General features: G+C 39.0%; 2 protein-coding genes across 3 annotated transcripts in view; one reads left to right on the forward strand and one right to left on the reverse strand.

Moving 5' to 3' along the window:
* The window catches only part of LOC125225606 (septin-7), a 108,552-nt gene extending 87,229 nt beyond the window's left edge, over positions 1 to 21,323 (forward strand). Inside the window, exon 12 of the mRNA XM_048129387.1 lies at positions 21,283 to 21,323. Coding sequence (XP_047985344.1) covers positions 21,283 to 21,308 — 26 coding nt within the window. The 3' untranslated portion in view covers positions 21,309 to 21,323. The remainder of the gene's footprint in view (positions 1 to 21,282) is intronic.
* The window catches only part of LOC125225605 (alpha-catulin), a 132,733-nt gene that overhangs the window by 5,427 nt on the left and 105,579 nt on the right, over positions 1 to 21,727 (reverse strand). Inside the window, exons 4-14 of one of the 2 annotated variants that reach the window (XM_048129384.1) lie at positions 20,612 to 20,821; positions 14,437 to 14,574; positions 11,238 to 11,273; positions 5,456 to 5,713; positions 5,042 to 5,216; positions 3,623 to 3,705; positions 3,417 to 3,546; positions 2,640 to 2,788; positions 1,501 to 1,670; positions 412 to 565; positions 111 to 317 (exon numbers count right to left, since the gene is read on the reverse strand). In XM_048129384.1, coding sequence (XP_047985341.1) covers positions 111 to 317; positions 412 to 565; positions 1,501 to 1,670; positions 2,640 to 2,788; positions 3,417 to 3,546; positions 3,623 to 3,705; positions 5,042 to 5,216; positions 5,456 to 5,713; positions 11,238 to 11,273; positions 14,437 to 14,574; positions 20,612 to 20,821 — 1,710 coding nt within the window. Of the gene's footprint in view, positions 1 to 110; positions 318 to 411; positions 566 to 1,500; positions 1,671 to 2,639; positions 2,789 to 3,416; positions 3,547 to 3,622; positions 3,706 to 5,041; positions 5,217 to 5,455; positions 5,714 to 11,237; positions 11,274 to 14,436; positions 14,575 to 20,611; positions 20,843 to 21,727 lie in introns of both variants that reach the window. The other variant, XM_048129385.1, reaches the window with a different exon arrangement.

Below are 21,727 nucleotides of genomic sequence, written 5' to 3' on the forward strand. Positions count from 1 at the left end.
CAATGCACTAAAGTCTTAATGTTGCCTAGAAAATTCAGGGTTTCAAAAAGTGCGTCGTGTTGCTCGAAAATTGTAAATATATCATATATGTGAGAAAAAGAGGCAGTCACCTTGTTGGCGCAGTCGAAACATGTAGTGACGACTTTACTTATGACGTTCATAAGGTGTTTAGTTTCCTGGATGACGTTGTCGACCTTACTGAAAGTGGCTGCGCGGCCCACCGTCGGCTCTTTCACTGTAAATTGTAGCTGCTGCACGTACGTTGGGACTTTATCTAGTTGTTCTAACAATTCTTTTTTCGTTGTACCTGCTGGTACCTGAAAAGTAACAAAACATAAAGGTTGTTTCTACAATACGCTATGCTTACTAACTTTCCGTTGACAAAGCAGTTGTGAAGTATAAAGTTTATACCTGGTAAGAAAATTGTCGTATTATTTTATACAGTCTATTCGCTTCCTCCGCGAAGTACTCCGCTTGCGTGAAGAGGTCTTGGGTAGTGTTTAAACGGCCCTCGCCTTTTGTAAACTGATACATAGCGAAGGCCATGGAAGACATATTTTTCGCCCTGGAATAATATAAGAAATCTTTACAAACTGAAATTCGAAGATGAGTTTCTTATAATGCCAGGTATGAATTCAGCCGCTTGTATTGTACTCAAATTCAATTTCAATGACAAAAGGTATAATAAAAATACTAATTAATAGGTCTCGACAGATACTTAATAATATTAACCATATCATTAATTTATGCATCAGCCCGGTTTGTTCAATTTAATAACTTTAACGCTAGTGGCAATTATGTGCAATGCAAAACCAAAAAAGCAGGCTGTTAATTATGAAATTTATACTTGATTGAATATCGGAAATTATGGGATATTCGCGTTAAAATTAATGAATTTCACACATTCTTATTCTTGTTTTTCATGTGGGTAATATTTTTCGAAATGTTAACAAATTCAAGTTTTCCTTGAGTACTACGCCGTAGCGTAGCCTCGTCGCAGGTACTTCCCGCTTTGTACTGAATCTTTGGCTTAGCTTTATGGTTTGTACAACCATGAGGTCATTTCAAACGTACAGGCTTTTTTCATTTAACACGTTGTATACCGGAAAACTTATGTTTAAAGTCACTTTTATCTGCGAAGACGTATGTCGCTGGTATCGGCTACGTGCGTAGCGCTACAAAAACCTTGACACTGGATGCGTTAACCCTTATCTTGACATTGTATCACCAGTGATGCTTGGGCCATTAAACAGTCTAGCATGGCTTAGTTTATTTATTACCTAAGAAAATTACTCTGCAATAAATGTGTCAAGTTATCCTCATTTATTAAAGTAAAACTACACACTACCTACTGTTTTAAGAAACATTACAATACATTTGGCGCCCCGAAAAGTAAATACTCGTATGTCATTAACTATAATTATTGCTTTAAAATTATTGACCGTGCAACTCTCAAAGTACGATGCCTTTAAATAAATACTTTAGCTAGAAAAACGGTACCTCTTCACAATATCGTTGTTCTCGTCGGCAGCAGCCCCCTGCCACTTCTCAGTCTCCGCGTCCATTTCTGACGACATCATTTTCATCTCCAGCCCTGACTTGGCGATTTTCGCTTGCTCCTCGGAGTCTAATTTAACCGCTTTTAACGGTTTACTCGTCGTTCCATGTTTCTGGAATTTATTTGAAATTCGAATCAACGTTTGGAACGTCGGATAGTTTTCGATTAGGTAATCTAGAGCTTTAGGCCCGTCGCTTAGCGACGCGAGTGGTGTGATCTATTGCTACATAATGCGCAAACTCAGAATTCGAACTATGTTTGTGAAATTAAGTGCGATTAAAGTACGATAAACTTAAAAGTTCACCTTTTTATACTGGAATACAAATGAAAATATTTTAGTATTTAACAAATCAATGAGAAGATTTTTTGCCTACAGAAAAAACACATTAAATTAGTATTTCATGAAAGATAATTTCAATAGGTGGGTAGGTGATAAAAAATGCTATGTTCATTTGGGAATATTTGTCTACGAGGCTCAATACCAATCAACTGCTAGTGTCCAAAAACAGTTTTCATTTTATATGGATTACCCCTGGCCTAGGCAGACTGCTGTACCGCTGCTTGTCTTGCCGCTCGCCCGCTCGCCCGTCGCTCGCGCCGCGTCCGCTAGTAGTCACGCTGTGTTGCCAGAGACAATGTTGACATGTTATATGATTACCCTTGGCCTAGGCAGACTGCTGTACTGCTGCTTGTCTTGCCGCTCGCCCGTGAGATCGAGCAGTTCGCGCGCTAGCCGCGCCGCGTCCGATAGTAGCCACGTTGTGTTGCCAGAGACAATGTTGACATGTTATATGATTACCTCTGGCCTAGGCAGACTGCTGTACTGCTGCTTGTCTTGCCGCTCGCCCGTGAGATCGAGCAGTTCGCGCGCTAGCCGCGCCGCGTTCGCCAGTAGCCACGCTGTGTTGCCAGAGACAATGTTGACATGTTATATGATTACCTCTGGCCTAGGCAGACTGCTGTACTGCTGCTTGTCTTGCCGCTCGCCCGTGAGATCGAGCAGTTCGCGCGCTAGCCGCGCCGCGTTCGCCAGTAGCCACGCTGTGTTGCCAGAGACAATGATGACATGTTATATGATTACCCCTGGCCTAGGCAGACTGCTGTACTGCTGCTTATCTTGCCGCTCGCCCGTGAGGTCGAGCAGCTCGCGCGCTAGCCGCGCCGCGTCCGATAGTAGCCACGCCCACATGTCCACAAACACGTCGAGGTTCTCCCGCGCCGCTGCACTACCTGGGTTAAAAAATACAGTGTTAATAACTTATAGTATTGAAGGTATGTGATGTACGTAGAGTGTACAGTCGACACCATGTTTTATGGGGCGACATCTTCAGTGTGTGGAAGTTGCTAAATATCACATAATTTAATACATTAGGTATGTGCTACATCTACTATAGTGTCATGACACAGTCAAAAAATGGGACAGTTGTGAATACAATGTCATGACTTATTATGGCAAACCTCAAGAAGAGAATAGGCTAGTTTCCTACTAGTCAAATCAGCTTCTTTTTAAGAACTGTCAAAACGATTTGCTAATATGGAATTACTATGAAATACTGAGGAGTGACGTCACGGTCAATTCATTTACTTTATATCTTTCTTTTTGACTTATTAAATAGAAATTATGTAATAACTACTGTCCATATTTTTCTTCGAATTATGTGGTGTGCTTTATTTCGTGCACTGCATAAAATAATTTATTTTAAGTATAAGAAACTAGCCTATTTGCTAAATTTGGAAACTTCCGACGAAAAACGAAAATCTTCTCTCTCTTTACTTTTGGATATTCAAGCAATAAATAGAGAAGCAAACAACGAAATGCCATTTAGATGCACTCTGGCTAGACCAGCCCCGTGTATACCTGGGTGTGCAGCCAACGTCCGCGCAGCCGTCACCACTTGCGGCCCGTATATCCTGAGATTGATCTCCGCAAACTTCGCACTCACTTGCAACGTCTCCGACATTGCTATGTGTCTAAGTAATTTGCATACCTGAAACACGCGGCACCAAAATTATCTTTAGAACAACTAATTGCTATATAATTTATCTATAATATTATAAAACCACCTCTATTATGTGATCTAATTGTTCGTGGAGCCGGCTGGCTATATTGTGCAGTCTCTCTGATTCTCTCTCACCACAGGAACTAGCTGAAAGCGAAAAATAATACATTTAAATTCCAACCTCAGCAGTCATATGAAAGGAGTGTGTAAGCAGAGGGATAAGTTTTGTCCATAGTCTTTCTGTATGTATTTATTTTTAGACTAGCTTTTCGCGGTTTCGCTCGCATTAGAAAGAGACAAAAAGTAGCCTAGATGCCACTCTCCATCCCTTCAACTATCTCCACTCAAAAAATCACGTCAATTCGTCGCACCGTTTTGCCGTAAAAGACGGACAAACAAACAGACACACACGCTTTCCCATTTATAATATTACTATGGATTCCACGTATAAATACAGTCGGAACACGGTTAAGCTTACAAGTAACAAATTGTGTGTTTCCAACATCTTGTTTTATATAAATAGAGAATAATCCGATCCGAGGGGATTTTACATTCTGTTCGGAGAAAATCAAACGAACAGAAAAAAGACGGTCAACAGATACGAACGCCGACGTAAGCTTTTGTCCTGCCCGTGTACTTTGATTGGTTATGCACACAGGTTATGCAAGATGCGATTCGGATTCTCGGACCAATGGAACATCGCCCTGAGATCCCTAACTATCAATGGTGAGTAGGAATGATTTTATACTAGTTTCCGCGTTGTGAGCATTTCGCCCGCATTCAGTATGCAATTGGAGTGACACCTCGAGCTTGTCCATTTCCAGTGTTTGCAACGCTCTTGGCAAAAGCGCAACGTATGGTCGAACGGTTTTATCCTGTCCGACTCTTTTATTTGATTTGCTGATTGAATGCTTCCCGAAGCGTAAGAGCAAATACGAACTGGTTGTTTCGAAATTTCTAACTGACCTTAAAAATACTCTTTTGTGTTTGCTAACTCTGTATGCATAAATAAATTGTTTGCGAATACAAACGATGGCTTTTGTTACCTAGCGTTAAAATTTATAACAGGTTGAGTCTATTGTTAGTTTCTTTGAAGTATTTTAATTGATGATTGGCTAAAGCGATTGCTTGTTTGATGGGTAAATTGTTTGATATAATGCGTACAGCTTTCGTTCATGCCTTCAGCACGTCTTACTTTAATTAAGGATTGTGTATATTATTCTAGGGAAGTAACTATGAATCCATTCCTCAAAAAGCGGTTCCAAAAATCTTTAGATGTGACCAAGCAATATTCAGATACACTTGAATAATCTCATCTCTTCATTCATTTCGTTCCTTGCTCCTCCTAGGTACATGTACTATGTGTGCAAGATCAGAGTTGAGCCTCCTCGGGTCGTCGGCGAGCGGCCCCAGGTTTCGCGCCGCCTCCACGTGCGCTCGCTTGTGCTCACCGTGCACTGCTTCTCCTAGGTCAAGTACTCACCTATGTGTGCAAGGTCGGAGGCGAGCCTCCTCGCGTCGTCGGCGAGCGGGCCCAGGTCGCGCGCCTGGTCCCGCGCCGCCTCCACAAGCGCTCGCTCGAGCTCGGCCGCCGCGCTCGCAGCGCCCACGCTCGCACTCTCTAGCGCCGCGCCGCTGCCCGTCGCGCCTTGCTCCTCCTGTCACATTCCACCAGTAAAGGGCATGTATCAATATGAGTTTTACCGATAAAGGTATAAGTCTGATTGTTTATAGTTCAAGTGCTTATTGTTATAGCGGAAATTTTCAGGTTCAGAAAATCGACCAAATTCTACATATTTATGTCCCGCTCCTTACGTACCCAATTGAAACAAAAAAATACAATGGAAAACTAGACACTTTGTTATATGACAGGAATGTGTCACCATCAAAGATTCACCATTGAGACAGCAACGGCGACGAGCCTCTCCAGCTCGTACGCTATCCGCTCGGCGAGCGCCAGTATCCGCTGCCGGTGGTTGTGCGACGTGTAGGCGGAGTCTGTGAAGTCGTGCGTGCGCTCGACCAGCGCGCGCAGCGTGGAGGCGAGCGCGCGCCTCCGCGGTGCGTCCGCGCCGCCTCGCGCGCGCGCCGCGCGGACTTGTGACGTCAGCCCCCGGAGCGAGCCTAACGCCGTCCCTGCTTCCCATTGCGCAGCCTAGAGGACACAAATTGTTAGTTTCACTACTTAGAAATTTTTTGGTGGCTCTTAGCCGCAATATATGTAGACGATTATTATCAAAAATAAAACATAATTCAGTCATCAGTGACTCACAGGTCTGGTCGGATAGGATTGTGCCCTATTTTCAGTGGCACTTACATGGAAAGCGAAATCTACGGACAAGATGAGCGACCAAATTAACGAAACGAGTATTTCTGTTGTTTCCAAAATGTATGCGTTAGAGTTAGAGATAAGTTTTTCATATAATTTTCCCTACTATTTCATGATAGTCATCACAAAATGAGCATTAATATAGATATGTACCTACGAGGACTTTTCTATGTCTACACATCAAAATCAAAACTTACATGATGAGAAAACAATGCATAGGTACGATTTTAGACATTAAACTACCTGATACGCCTCGCGAAATAGCCAATATTTATTTTTAACTTAGGTGTTGCTTACCTACGCAGTGTTGTGTTATGGCGTTTATTAAAATGCATTAAGCGTGTAAAATAATCTTCTCATTACATTAGGTCCGGTGTCATTAAAATCAGGGTAAAATAATACAAGTGAATAAGAAAGATAAGAATTAGATACGTCAATTTAGCGAACAACGTGAGCATAATATAAGGCAGCAGTGTATTGGCGGATAAAAGCGGCAGGAACTAATTTATACTCGTACTTTTTAACAACGATAAGATAAGCTAAGTATACGTTAGGGCTGTCAAGTGGTGCTATTACGTGATACCTAAAATTTACCTAGTTACTGGATTGCAGGAAGCTAAAGCTATATTTTACGCGGTACGTAAGTGAAAAGTTGAAAGGTAAAGAAATAAATTCTATAAAATCCTCCAGTTACTAAGTTACTATGTGCTAATATGTAAATAACTAGATTTAGTTAAGTCTTTGTTGTTCGAGGTGCGATGAATGTAAGTAGGTACATAATGTGTTTACTGGCTGTACTTACGTTATGGTTGTAGGTACTAATGCGATAGCTTGAGTTCGAGTCTTCATTACGACAGATCAATAAAGCAAGTTAATAAGAAAGTAAGCATATAAATCATTCTACGTCTAAAATATGTAATAGCGAAAATGTTGAAGGCACTCTTCTACCTACGTGGTAATTTGTACCTGTTCACGACTATCCGAAAAAGGTTGCAACTACAAGAAAAAATAAAAGTGTGTTTATGCATAGAAAGTTTGAGGCTAGCGAAAAATTTTGAAGGCACGTCTACCTTCCTGGTAAATTGTACCCGATGGTCATGATCGACTATCCAAGAATTGTTGCAACTACAAGAAATAAATGATAACGCTTTTATGCATAGGAGGAATAAATTGATATTAGAGATAAGATGCAAAATGTATATGTATATAGGTAGGTACAGGATCTCCAAATATCACGCGTATGGAATTGTTATGAAGACATTATCTAATGAATATTTCTTATTAGACCTTAATCATTTACACGAAAATAACAAGTAATTATTCCTTACTAATCATACTTACGGTTGTCAAGCCAAAACTAAAATCATTGCTGATCAAAGACAAAACTAGAATGATTGTAAAGCAGTTGTTTTTCAGGACAATCTTGCGTTTTTATCTAAAAGGTGCGGTTTCAGAGAAAAGGAGAATATATCAATTTTTTTGTGGTATCTCTGTATTATATCATCCTTGAGCTGCGGAACTGTCTAAAATGACAAGTTGGAAAGGAGGCAAGTTGACCGTGTTTCGGACTGCTGCGGACAAGTTGTGTTTCGGACGTGCACTGGCCGCAAGCGTATTCCCACTGCTCGCAAAGCTGGCGAGACCTCAAGTTCAGACGAAGTCAGTGCTGGCTTACAGGCTTAAAATGTATCAAAAGGCCAACCGGTTGGCCTGGGGCCCCATAGGCCAATCGCTCAGGCTCAGTCTTTCGAAACTTGCGTCACTGTCGCACAAATACGGATGAGTGATAAAAAAGCATAGCGCGTTTCATTGTCGAATTGATAGCGTTTGTAACTTGTAACCAAGGTCGGCAATGCTTTCGCTGGCAGCCATCACCGACTTCGTCTTCTAAACCTAGCTACAATAAAGTCATTCTTAACTTGCTCTCCTGTGTGCTTGAAACCACAGGCTTATTACTTGAGCTATCGGAATAACATCCAAGTTGGGTTGCCCATCGTGATAGCAGTGATCTCTATCGCATCATTAGCCGCCCGCCGTTTGAACCAGGCCTGCCATTTATCGATGATTTCTTATTAAAACGCACCTTTTGTTTTATCGACGGTAAAAGCCACTTCCCGATTAACGACCCTACTCGTGTACTAGCATGTTAACATCGTATACCCTTCCATTTTAAGCCTGACTTATGTTCACGCCTTTGGTAAACTGGCAGGTATATATGTAAAATCTACCTTTTCGGATCAAACGATGTTATCATAAACTAAAATGGATATGACCTTACTGAAAGCGCCATATGTAAAAACCCTGAAATTACTATTGGGTTGGTAAGAAAGTAATGAGCGAATCATAACCAATATTGTAATTTTTATTTAATTTATTATTTTAATCATTTATCAAAAATATAACGGCCTTCGTTATCTACTACTTGTCTCCATCGTTCTGGTAAAGAGTGAATAGCATCGGCGAAGAAGTTCTTAGGTTTAGATTTAAAAAACTCAGCTATGTACTGTCGTAGATGGGCTTGATCATCGAACTTTTTTTCATTCAAGGCATTGCTTAGCGATCTGAACAATGCGTAATCCGTAGGTGCCAAGTCTGGAGAGTACGGTGGATGAGGTATCACTTTCAACCTAGCTCCAATAGCTTTAGCCGAGTCACTTTTGCAATGTGTGGGCGAGCATTGTCGTGTAAGAAAAAAACTTTAGCATGCTGTGGACGATTCTGACAGATTTTTTGGTTTAAATTTTCAAGTTGATTACAGTATACTGATGCGGTAACAGTCATTCCACTTGGTAGGAGTTCCCAGTGAATAATACCATGAATATCCCACCAAACGGACAGCATAACTTTTTTCGGGTGAGGCTCTGTTTTTGGTGCCTCTATTCCTTTTTCGTTTGGGGCTAGCCACTGACGTTTGCGTGTGTGATTTATATATAAGACCCATTTTCCATCTCCAGTGATAAGATGGTCCAACCAGTTGAATGTGCGGCGAAAAGACAGAAGTTGTATGCAGATATCGGCACGGCGGTTTGGTTGATCTCTATCAAGTTCGTGCGGTATCCAAACACTGTATTTGTAGTTTTTTCCCAACTCGTGTAAATGTGTTTCTATGGTGACATGAGAGCAGCCTAACTCGGTAGCAAGAGTACGACTCGTTAGCCTCGGATCTCCTTCAATTAAGGTTTTTAATTTGGCTACATCAATCTTCACCGGTCGACCAGACTTAGGTTGATCTGATAATGAAAATGTCGCCACTACGAAACCGCTGGAACCATCGTTTCGCCGTGGCCTCAGACACAACTTCAGGAGCAACACGCTGACATATATTACGCACTGCTTCGGCGGCTGAATGGCCAGACTGAAATTCATATAGTAAGCAATGCCTTACATGCACTTTTAATTCGTCCATTTTCTTCCTTATATTAGCTCGGCGACAGCTAGTGAATGACTGACGAGAAACTGTGCGACTCGCCCTTTATATACTTTCGACCATGGAAGATTCTAGAACTCTCTCAAAAATTTTATGTGGAATTCAATCGATCGCTCATTATTTTCTTACCAACCCAATAGAAGACAAGTGAATATCGAAAAGCATGCAGTGAAATAATTTTTAAGAAAAAAAAACAGCCTTCCTTTGGGGTTCTGGTGATAAATACTTTCAAATGTTGGATTATGTTATCAATTCGTCTGTATATTTTTTAATGTTTGTTATTCGATATCTCCGTCATTTTTGAACCAATTTTGAAATCTGGATGATTCTGAAGTACTTACAGATGAGAATGATTATCAGAACGGAACTCTAACCAGGGGCGGCTCACTCTTCATCAGCAGTTCCACTGCACCAAATGTCACTGTTCTGGACGTAAGTGCATGCTGTTCTTATAAAAATACCAAAGTCACTATAAGTGTGCCGTTCAGATTTGAGGAGTTCCGTTCTGACCATCATCAGCAATTCCACTGCACCAAATATCACTGTTCTGGACGTAAGTGCATGCTGTTCTTATAAAAATACCAAAGTCACTATAAGTGTGCCGTTCAGATTTGAGGAGTTCCATTCTGACCATCATCAGGAGTTCCACTGCACCAAATGTCACTGTTCCGTACGTAAATGCATGCTGTTCCTTTAAAAACACAAAAATCACCATATGTATGCCTTTCAGATTTGAGGAGTTCCCTCGATTTCTCCAGGATTCCATCATCAGAACTGGGTTCTGAGAAAAATGGGACCAATCTGTATGCATATACATTCAATAAAAAAAAAAATTCAAAATCGGTCTAGTAACGACGGAGATATCGAGGAAAAAAAAAAAACATACAGACGACTTGATAACCCCTTCCTTTGAGATTTGGAAGACGGTTAAAAATGAAGAGATTAGTGTTTATCGATAGGCGAAGTGTGCTGGCCGCAGTCGAGTTGCGGCATGCCGGTGTACGGACTATACGGAGCTCTTCCGGCCGTGTCGCGGAAGACTCTTCAGTTGTGTGCTACGAGTATATGCAGACTACCTAAAACCGACTCCGGATTATGAAGCCTTTACAAGGACTCTTGGGCAAGAAGCAACTTTACTTATGTTATATGAACCAGTTTAGGGTTTTTTGTCGTGTTACACACATATAATACGATCAAAATGTAGGACTGGACTCTACTCTAAAATTCGCAATACTTTGTTCGGTATAATAAACTCAATAATCTTTATAAATTGTGATAAAAATCAATATACCATCCCACTTAAGTTTGCTGGCTGTGTTTTAGGACATACCCCGTATTATTAGATATATTATTAGATAGAATTTTATTACCAAATACCGTTTTATGTTCAAGTCCAAACTGGTCCTGTCGAAGTGCAAACACGTATGGAAGTGACATAAGCAGTTGCGTTTTGAGCCCACGTGTCTATCTAAATATATAGGTGTTTTCTTAAGTCGGCAGGTGATCTGTGGTGGTATGTAACGAACGTACCTACACAGTTTGCAGTGGTTGTTATTGCTACCATGGGATAGGAGGTATTATCGTTGAGTCGTGTTCATGTTACACAACCACTCATGTATGTAGGTTAGCTTTTAGGATGATGATGTAGGCGAAATATCTATTTGAGTATTTATGGTTAGGTACATGCGATATAAAATCGTGCTGTACTTGTATATGTATATTGACAATGAAATTTTTCGAATTCGCTTCAGTCCTCTAATATTCTTATATATTAAACACTTTTAGAAACGGTAGAAAGTCGGTGTAGAGTAGAAGACTCGGTATAACTTAGAACATAGATTTTAACAAATGTTGTGAGTAGTGTTTCCTTAATATTAACTATTAAAAAGAAAGCAATAAAGCGGAGCTATTAATTTGCTTTACCTGCTGGTTTTCCTTTTTAGATGTATTCAAGGTCCACTATCCATTCAGAAGAGCGGCAAGAAAAAAATAATTTTACTAAGACACATATTGCCTCCATAATTTAGTTCATGCTGTCATCACCCACAATAAAATTAGATAGCTGGCATGATATTGGTGTTGTGTATTATGTTCTGATATTACTTGGGTATATTTTACTGCAATGGATTGTGGGCCTAACGGCCGTGGTGTCAGCATACCTATAGAGTTACGCTCTAAAAATCCAGGAGCGCGCGTTAATGCGTACGAGGGAGCATATAAAAGTGAATTTAGCACCCGCAACAAATGTGTTGACCATTTCAGGGAATGTTTTCTGTGTGAAGTTATGAGATTTGAAAATGCTACTTACCGGGTTTTTTTTTATCTTGGGTCATTGTTTTCCCAAAGTGGGGCAGCAAAATTTTAGACTGAGTAACGGGTATTTTAATTTTAGACTGAGTAAAGGTTGTCAACATAAACATACGATATAAATTAACTGTGGTATAAATTGTAACAGATCAATTAGGCACTCATATTTTAAATACGTACGAATATATTTAACCAAGTCCAGATTTCTTGAAACCTGTTTTACACTTTCTGTACTTACATCCAACCGACTGCGCCAGTATTATCTGTTTTATTTCGGACGCAAAACATTTGAAGTAGTTATGACTTAATTAGTGACCTAAGTAATGTTACATATACTTAGGTCTAATAATAATAAACACTAATTTATCGTTTTTTTTGCAAAATGAGTTTGAAGCTTATCTTTGTTTTTACCTGTGGTATAAGAAATAAAATTATATCTACACGTATATGATTATATAGTGAACACAAATAATAGTATGGATGAAAGTAGATATCTAATCCAGTTTCATCGTGAATGTTAAATCCATATACTAGGAAATATATGTAAGAAGTAGAGCGGCGCGACAGGACCCAACTTTCCCGATAAACGCTCTGGCACGGTGTAGGAAATATCCAATAAATAGTTCTAGTTTGTATAGGTAATAAAATACTTGTTCTAGTGGTTTAGGAATGTTCCTTCTAGAATGTGTGTGATTCAGCTTAGCGTAAGCTTATACAGTTAACAATACCTATCATTTCTTAGAAATTATCTAGTAAGATTATATATATTATTTATGAAAAAATCATTAGATTGGATCTTTTTATTACGTTACGGAGTCATAGCAGGAGGCAAATGACTAAACGTTAACGTGTAACACATTTCAAAATATCAGCATTTTACATAATATATCTATAAAATACGCCCGTAGCCATTACAAAGGATAAAAGTGAAACAAAATTTACATAATACCTTCGTAAAATATGAAACTTCCTCAAACGTGACTCGAGCACATATCAATGGCGTCAGACGCACTCACTCCGGTGCGAGATGTTTATCGAACATTCTGGTGTCTTAATAGGAAAGCGTCCATGCTGCCTAGCCAACGTCATAATCGCTCCGCTCCGTAAACGTATCGTAGCTAGCTTTTTCTATCGCTCTTCTATAATTTCTGTAGTAGGGCGACAGAGCCAGACTGCATTTAGATCGCCACGTAGCGTCAAGTATTGTCACTTGGGCCAGGCCCGCAGGCCGGCTGGAAGCTATTATGCGCCCTACGGCACACAAGCACCGGGCTCTGATTGTTTATATTGAATTTCATATAACATTAATGGAAATTAAGGCATGTTTTGTTAGCTGAGTGATGCAAAGTTTACGTAGCAAGCGCAGCTGAAATAATGTTATTGTTTATGCTCGTACGGTGAGATCTAATACTGCAAAACAAACACGTAGTAAGCTTATGGCTGATTATCCCGTGTTAGTGCATGCAGCTACCGAGCTGCAATATTACCAGGGTAAGTTGTAGCTTATAGCTTAACTTTCCTGACTTTTTTTTAACCCCCGACGCAAAAACGACGGGGTATTACAAGTTTGACGTGTCTGTCTGTCTGTCTGTTTGTCTGTCTGTCTGTGGCATCGTAGCTCCCGAACGGATGATCCGATTTGGATTTAGTTTTTTTTTGTTTGAAAGCTGAGTAAGTCGAAAGTGTTCTTAGCCATGTTTCATGAAAATCGGTCTACTATGTCGCGGTCGGTGGTTTTTTCAAAATTTTAATTTTGTGGTTAGGTTATTACATAAAATACTGCATAGAGCAGAGACAATTGTAAACGAAACTTATTTCGATGATGCTCTAATTTTAAACTAAAGCATTCACTAAATCAGCAATTCCCGTCAACTTTGTACAAAAATTAAGGGAAAAGTTAAATTTGTTTTTATTAATTCCTATTTTGTTACCAAGATTTTGTTGATTAATTGAGATTTTATTAAGTTTTATTTCGTCATTAAGGTTCTCTAGTATCTATATTTTCTTAATTATAACAATTATCCTGTATATATCTTACGAAAGTCGAATTATATTACTAAATGTTGGTAACAAAATAGGATCAATTAAAATTTGCTGACGTGGCATTGTACAAAGTTGACGGGAATTGCTGAATTACTATTTTTATTTATGAATGCAATTAGGTAGTTGGTATAATAAATGAAACTCGCTGTATTTTACGTACATATGTATGTTACATGATTACTCATGTGAAGCTCCTGCAAGGGATCCTCGTGGAGGGTAACTTGTCGCACACTTAGCGAATGACTTCCAATGATCTCATGGCGAGATCATTTATGACCAGGCCCCGCAACTGTTATCACATGGTGTCGGATACGTGATTCGTGTAGCAACCTCCAGCGAGTGAAGGTGGTCGAGCGGCCCCAGAAATTTGTAGTCGATGAAGTCCATGGCTTGGCTGTCAGGCACCTCATAGTGTATGTCATTCGTGGATGAATGTTTTTTCCTTCTGCGAGTGATCGTCGTATGAGGTGGAAGAACACACGGTTGTGGTGTACGTGAGCCGTGTACCTACCTCCTGCGAGAGATCGTGGCCGGGCAGTCCGTCACTACGTGGTGGATGAGATCCATGCCTCGCATGGCAGATGATGTCGCCTAGAGTATATGGGTCGTACTGTAACCCCCTTATTCATAAACGTACTCTTAAGTTATCAAGCCGATAAAGTTCGTTTGTCCTTTTCTATCACACCAATACATCGGAAAGAGATAAACGATTTTTATCGGCTTGATAACTTTAGAGTACGTTTATGAATACGGGGGTAAGAGTTTTACCTACCTCTTGTGAGTGGTCGTCGTGACCGGGCAGCCCGTCGCGGACCACATAATGTATGAGGTCCATGGCTCGCCGCATTTGGCAGAACACGGTGTCACGGTTCTCCCGCGCGCTGGCACTCCCGGGGTGCCTAAGGCAAGTCTGGAAATATTTGGTCGAGTTATATGAGGGTACAAGGTATGAATTGATTTCGTATCAACTGATTGTCTATCGATGGTTAATATACGTGACGTGTAATGTATATGTGCAATATCAATAAATATGAATAGAATAATTTTGATTTTAGAATAGAATAGAATAGAATACGTTTAGCTATTTTCCTTCCTTTTTTATATACTTTACTGGACTCTTATTATGACTTTATTCTTGATCTTTAATTCTTTATATTAATTATTACTGTCTTATTTTAAATTAAGGTGGATGTACTAGTGCTCGACGCGGTACTAGTACTCGTCACCCATGGTTTAAATAGCGATTAATAAGATAAGATTACCGTTACATTCATCGCAATTAGATTTATTAGATGAGAAATGTTTGTCACATTTCATACGCCATATTATAAAATATAGAAACTTTTTTCAATTAATGAATAATATATGTGATGACATTGTCATGAGCAATCAATCTCTCAATTTTGTTAGCGATTTGGTTAAGCTTTGCTCGTATTTGCTGACTTATTTAAAATACTTTCACGGTAAGTTGTGAACATATTCTATAACTGTGTTGGTGCTAGAATGTGCGGGAAGATATTTAAGAGCAATTCCCGTTTAGTTTGTACATTTGGATCACGTCTCCGATTTGGATAAAAATTGGTAGGCTGATAGAGTCCGTAATGCTGAGCAAGATCCACTAGGTTTCCCAAAATGTCCTATGTAGTTTGTATGAAACCTTCCTTTTTTGTTACCAGATTTCTATACATTTTCGGTAACAAAAAAGGAAAGTTTCATACAATCAACCTAGGACATTTTGGGAAACCTAGTGGATCTTGCTCAGCATCATGGACTCTATCAGCCTACCAATTTTTATCCAAATCGGAGACGTGATTCAAATGTACAAACTAAACGGGAATTGCTGTTAAGTAATTAAATGTCGATTTCGTTCATTGTTACTGTGATAAACAAGCGTGTCATTTATTAGGACTGAAAACCGTCGCAAGTCTAAAACTCGACACGGCTGGCATTTATTGGGACTGTTACGTTATTTTCCAAGTCCCAATGTTTGTCGAGCCGTTTTTTCATGATATCACGATTAAAGTAGCCAAAACGAATCGTTTACAGTTTCATATTATCAGCATATTTTTCTGTAAGTCACATTAACTTTACTGAAAAAAACAAATTACATGCACATAGACAGTTTTTTGTATATCTTTTACGGTTTTATTGATATGTTTTCTCGTTAAATGTAGTGAAATCTGTATAATTTCTTTGGGTAGTGCTTGACATGTCATTTTTCACAAAACATTTTCCTGGATCTGTTCTTCGTGATGCTTCCAGATACAGAGGTGGATTTAAACGACGAAGAAGTGGAGCCGGCAAAGTATTGCAGAACCTGTGGAATACAATTTTTATTTTGGGGGAATCCCTATTTTAGTTCATTACATAATTTATTTTGCTCAAAATGCGGAGCCGACTTATTCTATTTTATTACATATATGTAACACGTAAAAAGTAAATGTTATAAACAGAATACGTTTTTTTTTATTAAATTATTTAATTTTGTAGTAAATTTTAACCCAAAACACTTGTTTTTTACTGTTTTTCCTGAATCATACTTAGATGTCATCTATTAGGACTGCCAGCAAAAGCACCTGTCAGTTATTCGGACAAGCGTATTGACTTACGTTTTATTTAATTTTAAGATTTTTTTATATTATCACTGTATGAAACTAATTGCATTTAACAAAGTTAAAGGTCACATCTCCCAAAAAAGATGGATATGTTTTGTATAGATGGGTAAATTATCGTAATATCACGAAACACATAAATATTTTCCCTTAACCTGTCGAGCAGTGGTACATCCACCTTATTTGTTTACTGGTTAAAATTGTATTTCACTAATGTACCTGATATTCAACTAAGATTTTTTATTTTATTTTATGTATTTCATTCTGATTTTAATTCTTGTAAAATTTGTTTTGTCATATTTTTAGCTGTAGTGTAAATATTGTATTTGCATGCATGTCGATGTGTTTTTATGCAAATAAATGAATGAATATGAATATAAATATGAATATGAATATAATGTATATCGATGGATCTCAAGTAACCTATTCGATTAAAAAACATCTTAACACATTCGTGGACAGTGGACACGTATGCTATAGCATTAGCGTAGTCATTTGTTTCCTTTGTTCTATGACAGATGACGTCTTTAGCCGTCCGAGAACGTGTTAAGACACGTTAAAGGTATCATAACTGTTACAAAAAATCTAATTATACATTTTAGGGAGCGCACAAGCCTTCAGTAACATGGAGTAATTCGATCTGGGTCGGCGTACCGTGACTGTTTACACGTTATGAATCTTTAAGACTAAGGAACTTCATTATTTTGTAAAATAAGTTCGAATAACATCGTGTATCTTATATTGTATAGCTAGGAGTATCTATGGATTGTTGAAATCTAAAATTTTCATCATAACTAAAATCAATTTAGCATTTTCCACTACAATGCTTTAAACATTTCGTTAATTTATTGATTGCTAAAAGTGTATTCCGATGTAATCTAGGAACGGTCCCGGTCTGTGCCGTGACTTGGAATAATTCGCGAGCTATATCCAAGTCTGCGATCTCTTCGGTCCTTGACGTCGCCAACTCGCAACGGCTGAGCAGTCCGCAGGCGTGCCCACTCACTTAATCGTCGAAAGTTAGAAAAGTTCAGATTGAGAGGGAAACTTTAATTTCTTACTATCCTAAAGTCTTACGTCCGTTACTTCAGGGAACGCTTTGAAGTTCAGGGTGAGTTATTTCAGACAGTTGGAATACAGACAATTTTAGATTAGTTTCGCCCGTTAGCGTTGGGCCCATGATGATGTGAGTACTTAGGTGATACTCATGACGTGAACGGTTTCATTTAATGCAATCAGCTTTCAATTTAAACAAATTGGTATAAACATACTGTTGTCATTAATGTAATTATAAATAAAATAACAATCTATACCCCTAATAAAATGTATAGTCAACATCTAAAATATCCACAAAATGTATGAGATTTAATATACAATGTATGCCAAACCGGATACCCGTTAGAAGATTTTTACAAATTTATGCTCCCAAAGTTGCTCAATTCCGTATTTTACAGCTGCGCACAGATGTTCCCAGGGAATATCGCAAAAGAATCGCAAGAAGACTGCCGCTAAAATATGTCATGTGAAAACGGGGAACCATCGAGCGTACGTACGACACGGCCGCCCGGAAACGTTGACAGATTGCAGGCGTTTGACTACTTGCTATCTCAAGCTCACATCTTTATTACATCGTTTCAGAATATGAGTTATAATTCAGAAGAACTAAGGTTGCTTTTGCGTTTGTTTAATAGTAAGATAGGAGGATGGGGTAGTAAAAGTTCATTTGCGGCCGACGATCCTCAGCGCACTCTAACAGGTCACAGCCGAAGCTAACCGTATTTGAGAAATAGGGCCCTGCGCTTGAAATATGGGCCACGCTATTTTTATTGTGCGATAGCTCCGGCCATAGCGCCGTTATGAACGGCTATCGGAACTCCAAGGTGTTATTCGACCTCTCCTCATCGCAAATTACCCGCTATTCAGGAAATGGAGCACGCGATATTTATGTGTTTGTTACCTATACCATTTTATACCTAGGTACTAGAACCAGTTAAACTGAGTCATTATACGTTGTTTAGCAATCAATACTTATTACTTACTAATAAAATAACAATTATATGGGGATGTACAAGTATATAGGCAATTGTGGTATACGTATGAAGTATTCAGAAGATATCCTGCCGGAACCTTATTATACCTAAAAAAACTAAATAGACGCAGGTTATCTTTTAAACTCTTTTCAAATATTGAAATAATGATTACCGTAAATACGTACATAATTTGTAATGTCATCGGTATATATTTATATTTTTTAGTTAGACCTAAACTTTTACGTTTTATTTTATACAATAATGCAATGAACATTTAGCGAAACTCGTGATTCAGCCTTTTCATGTTAGTTTTTCGCGAGCGAGCACTTACACGGCTGTCACTTCGTACAATGCCCGTAGCGGCTCACTTCGCAGCATTTAAAGCTATTCCATTTCTTAAATTCCAGCGTAATAAAAATGCCATTACTTCGACCTAGGATAAATCTCGGCTCTTACACGTAATGATGGCTCTCAAACCGCGTCTGCGGTCACGAACGCTTTGTGCTCGCTACTAAATAAATTAAAAAAATACTTTTAACACTAATTGCATTTCTTTAATACCTGGGCGGATAAGCTCAGCTCTGAATAACATTAAAAAAAAATAAAAAACGCAGCACTTACTTCAGATAGTTAATATTGGCGAGAGCGATATCATAAAAGCTTTATCTAGGTTAGTGATAACCGAAATAAAATGGGGCTCCCTCATATTTCATCGAATAGTAGTCATAATCATAAATATTAAAAGCTTAATCTGAATTATTTTAGAAACTAATTTATTAGGGTTGCGTGAAAACGCTCGTGTCATTGAATGTGACTTTGATTAATTGCCATCGTTTCCGCGGATCGTCTACGATTCGCAGACATTTCTTTTATCGAGTTTCAATAAATCTAGGAGAAACAACAAGGTGTGGTCACGATACCTTGGGGCAGGGCAGCTAAATAATTAATGGCCGAACAGCGACTGACAGTGCTAATTTACTGGGCCCACGGGACAACCACCACGTTTGAAATTTATGGTGTGCCATCGCTCTAAATCCTTTATCACAAACACTGTTCTTGTGCGTCTAGCTTTAATTTTGATCCTTAATCATATCTGAGACAGCTTTCAACCTGTCTGCTTTTAATTATGAGTATAAGAAGCGGTCGCTTTAAGCAAATGGTCGGATGGATATATACTTATACCAAGGACCATATAATACGGGACAGACAAAGCCCATACAAAAAAACGTACCCCTGTAATGTATGGACTTTTAAGCTTAAGACTAGATGGCGCTGTTCCGCAGCCTGCAAGTGGCCAAAATCATATTTTCCCGGAATATTTTTGCGTGTTTATATTTTTTATAAGAACAAATGACAGGCTTCTTTATTTTGATATCATGATATTACGTCATAACACATTTTGAAAAAAATAATAATTTAAAGGCATCATCAGTGTGATAGTATTTAATAGGTGGCGCTAAAAAAATTGCTACGATTCTCACTATGGAGATTGCAAATTCTATATAAATGATCCTTGCTCATATGTACATACATTTTGTATTTAACGCTTAAAAAGCTGATTTTTTTTAGCTGCGTCGCCTGTTAAGCAATAATAATAATAATAATAATATTCTTTATTGTGCACCATACAGAAAAAAAAAATACACAAGATGGATCACGCTTAATAACTAGGTAACAACAGGCGGTCTTATCGCTAAGAAGCGATCTCAATAGCAATATAATATAGTTTCGTAGCACTTTGCTAAATATAAGATACTGTCTGAGATAGCGCCGGCTGGATAACTGTATAAAGTGAATAGACGCACCACATGTCTTGTTGGAAACAACATCTAATTTTCTAACTGAAACCTAACTCGCACTTCCAGAAACTTGTCTTGGTATGTTTTGCGATCGATAGCAAGTAGGCAAAGTGGATTCAAATAAACAACACTGTAAGAACGCATCGCTTTTACGGCTTGTTCGTAAAACCTTCATTGTATACTCGATTAAACGACAACTAACAGCAAGTCTCCTTATAAGGCAGAGGCAATATATTTCCCATCAATATTAGAGTCTTTAAACAATGTGACAAATATTTTTAACAATCCATACTAATATTATAAATGGGAAAGTGTGTGTGTCTGTTTGTTTGTCCGTCTTTCACGGCAAAACGGAGCGTCGGATTGACGTGATTTTTTAAGTGGAGGTATTTGAAGGGATGGAGAGTGACATAGGTTACTTTTGTCTCTTTCTAACGCGAGCGAAGCCGCGGGCAAAAGCTAGTGTTTTATAAAGGAATAAGCTATCAAGTTCTACAAATTCTTACTTTGGATGAGGTAAGTAGCATAAGCGTAGATCGTTCCAGCACGTTCCTCGCGGCGGCGACCTGCGCCCTCCGCCGCTCGTCTCTCAGGTCCGCTCTCCGCTCCGCCGTCAGCCTGGCCAGCTCCACCATGCCTCCGCCGAACTCCGTGAAGGCCCGGACAAACTCCGCGAAGTTGGAGACCGACTCGAGGCGGTCCAGCGAGCGCGCCACCTGCCGGTATTGATGGAGGATCTTAGGCTACGGCATCTCGAATGCCTGCTGATGCTCATAACACCTTAGGATTATTTTATCTACAACAAAAGCTACAGCTACAATGTAGTAATGTCAAAAGTATAAAGTATTGCAAGTAAATTAAGCTTGTTGTCGTAAGTTTCGGAAAATAATAAGCTAAGTATATTAAAATTAATAAAATTGAGTGCAAAAAGAGAAAAAAAAATCAAGAAAGGTGAATTTATTCTAAACATTCCACTGAAAATCAGCGCTTCGGCATGCCGTGGCAATTTGCTGAGTGGGCTCCCAATTTAACATCTAGATTGTATTGTATTTATCTTTGTTATATTTGTCCAAACTGATGTTAAATAAAAAAAATATTCTATTCTATTCTAAACTTATTTTAAGACATTTACTTGCCTACAATATCCATAACCCATGTCGTCTTTTTCTGTACCTAGGTACAGCGGAGCAGTCGAGGTGCTAAAAAATAACTGGTCACGCTACACGTCTTGAAAACAGGGGGGAGAGTTGAAACCATTGACTGCTGCTGCTACAATATACATATCTGATCGCTGCCGACACCTGACTGTGACTAGTGACCTTCTTGCAGAACACACGTTGACCCTGGCTATATTGGGTAGTCACCTTGTCCTTATAGAGCAGCAAATGCCGTACGACCACCACATCTACACCCACACCAGCCAGTACACACCCGCTCGATACCACCTTCAAATCAAGAGTAAACAGGCATCTTCTAGGCGAGCTCACTCCATCATAGGCCACGTCGTTGCTCTTGGCTAGTCTGTGGCCAAGAGTAAGCCCATTTATAATAATAAAAAAAACCTTTATGCTCCTGGCTATATTGAGTTTTATCTGTTGTGCGACCAGTGTGGCGATGAGAGC

The sequence above is a fragment of the Leguminivora glycinivorella genome, chromosome 4 (genome assembly GCF_023078275.1).
Source record: "Leguminivora glycinivorella isolate SPB_JAAS2020 chromosome 4, LegGlyc_1.1, whole genome shotgun sequence".
NCBI lineage: Eukaryota > Metazoa > Arthropoda > Insecta > Lepidoptera > Tortricidae > Leguminivora > Leguminivora glycinivorella.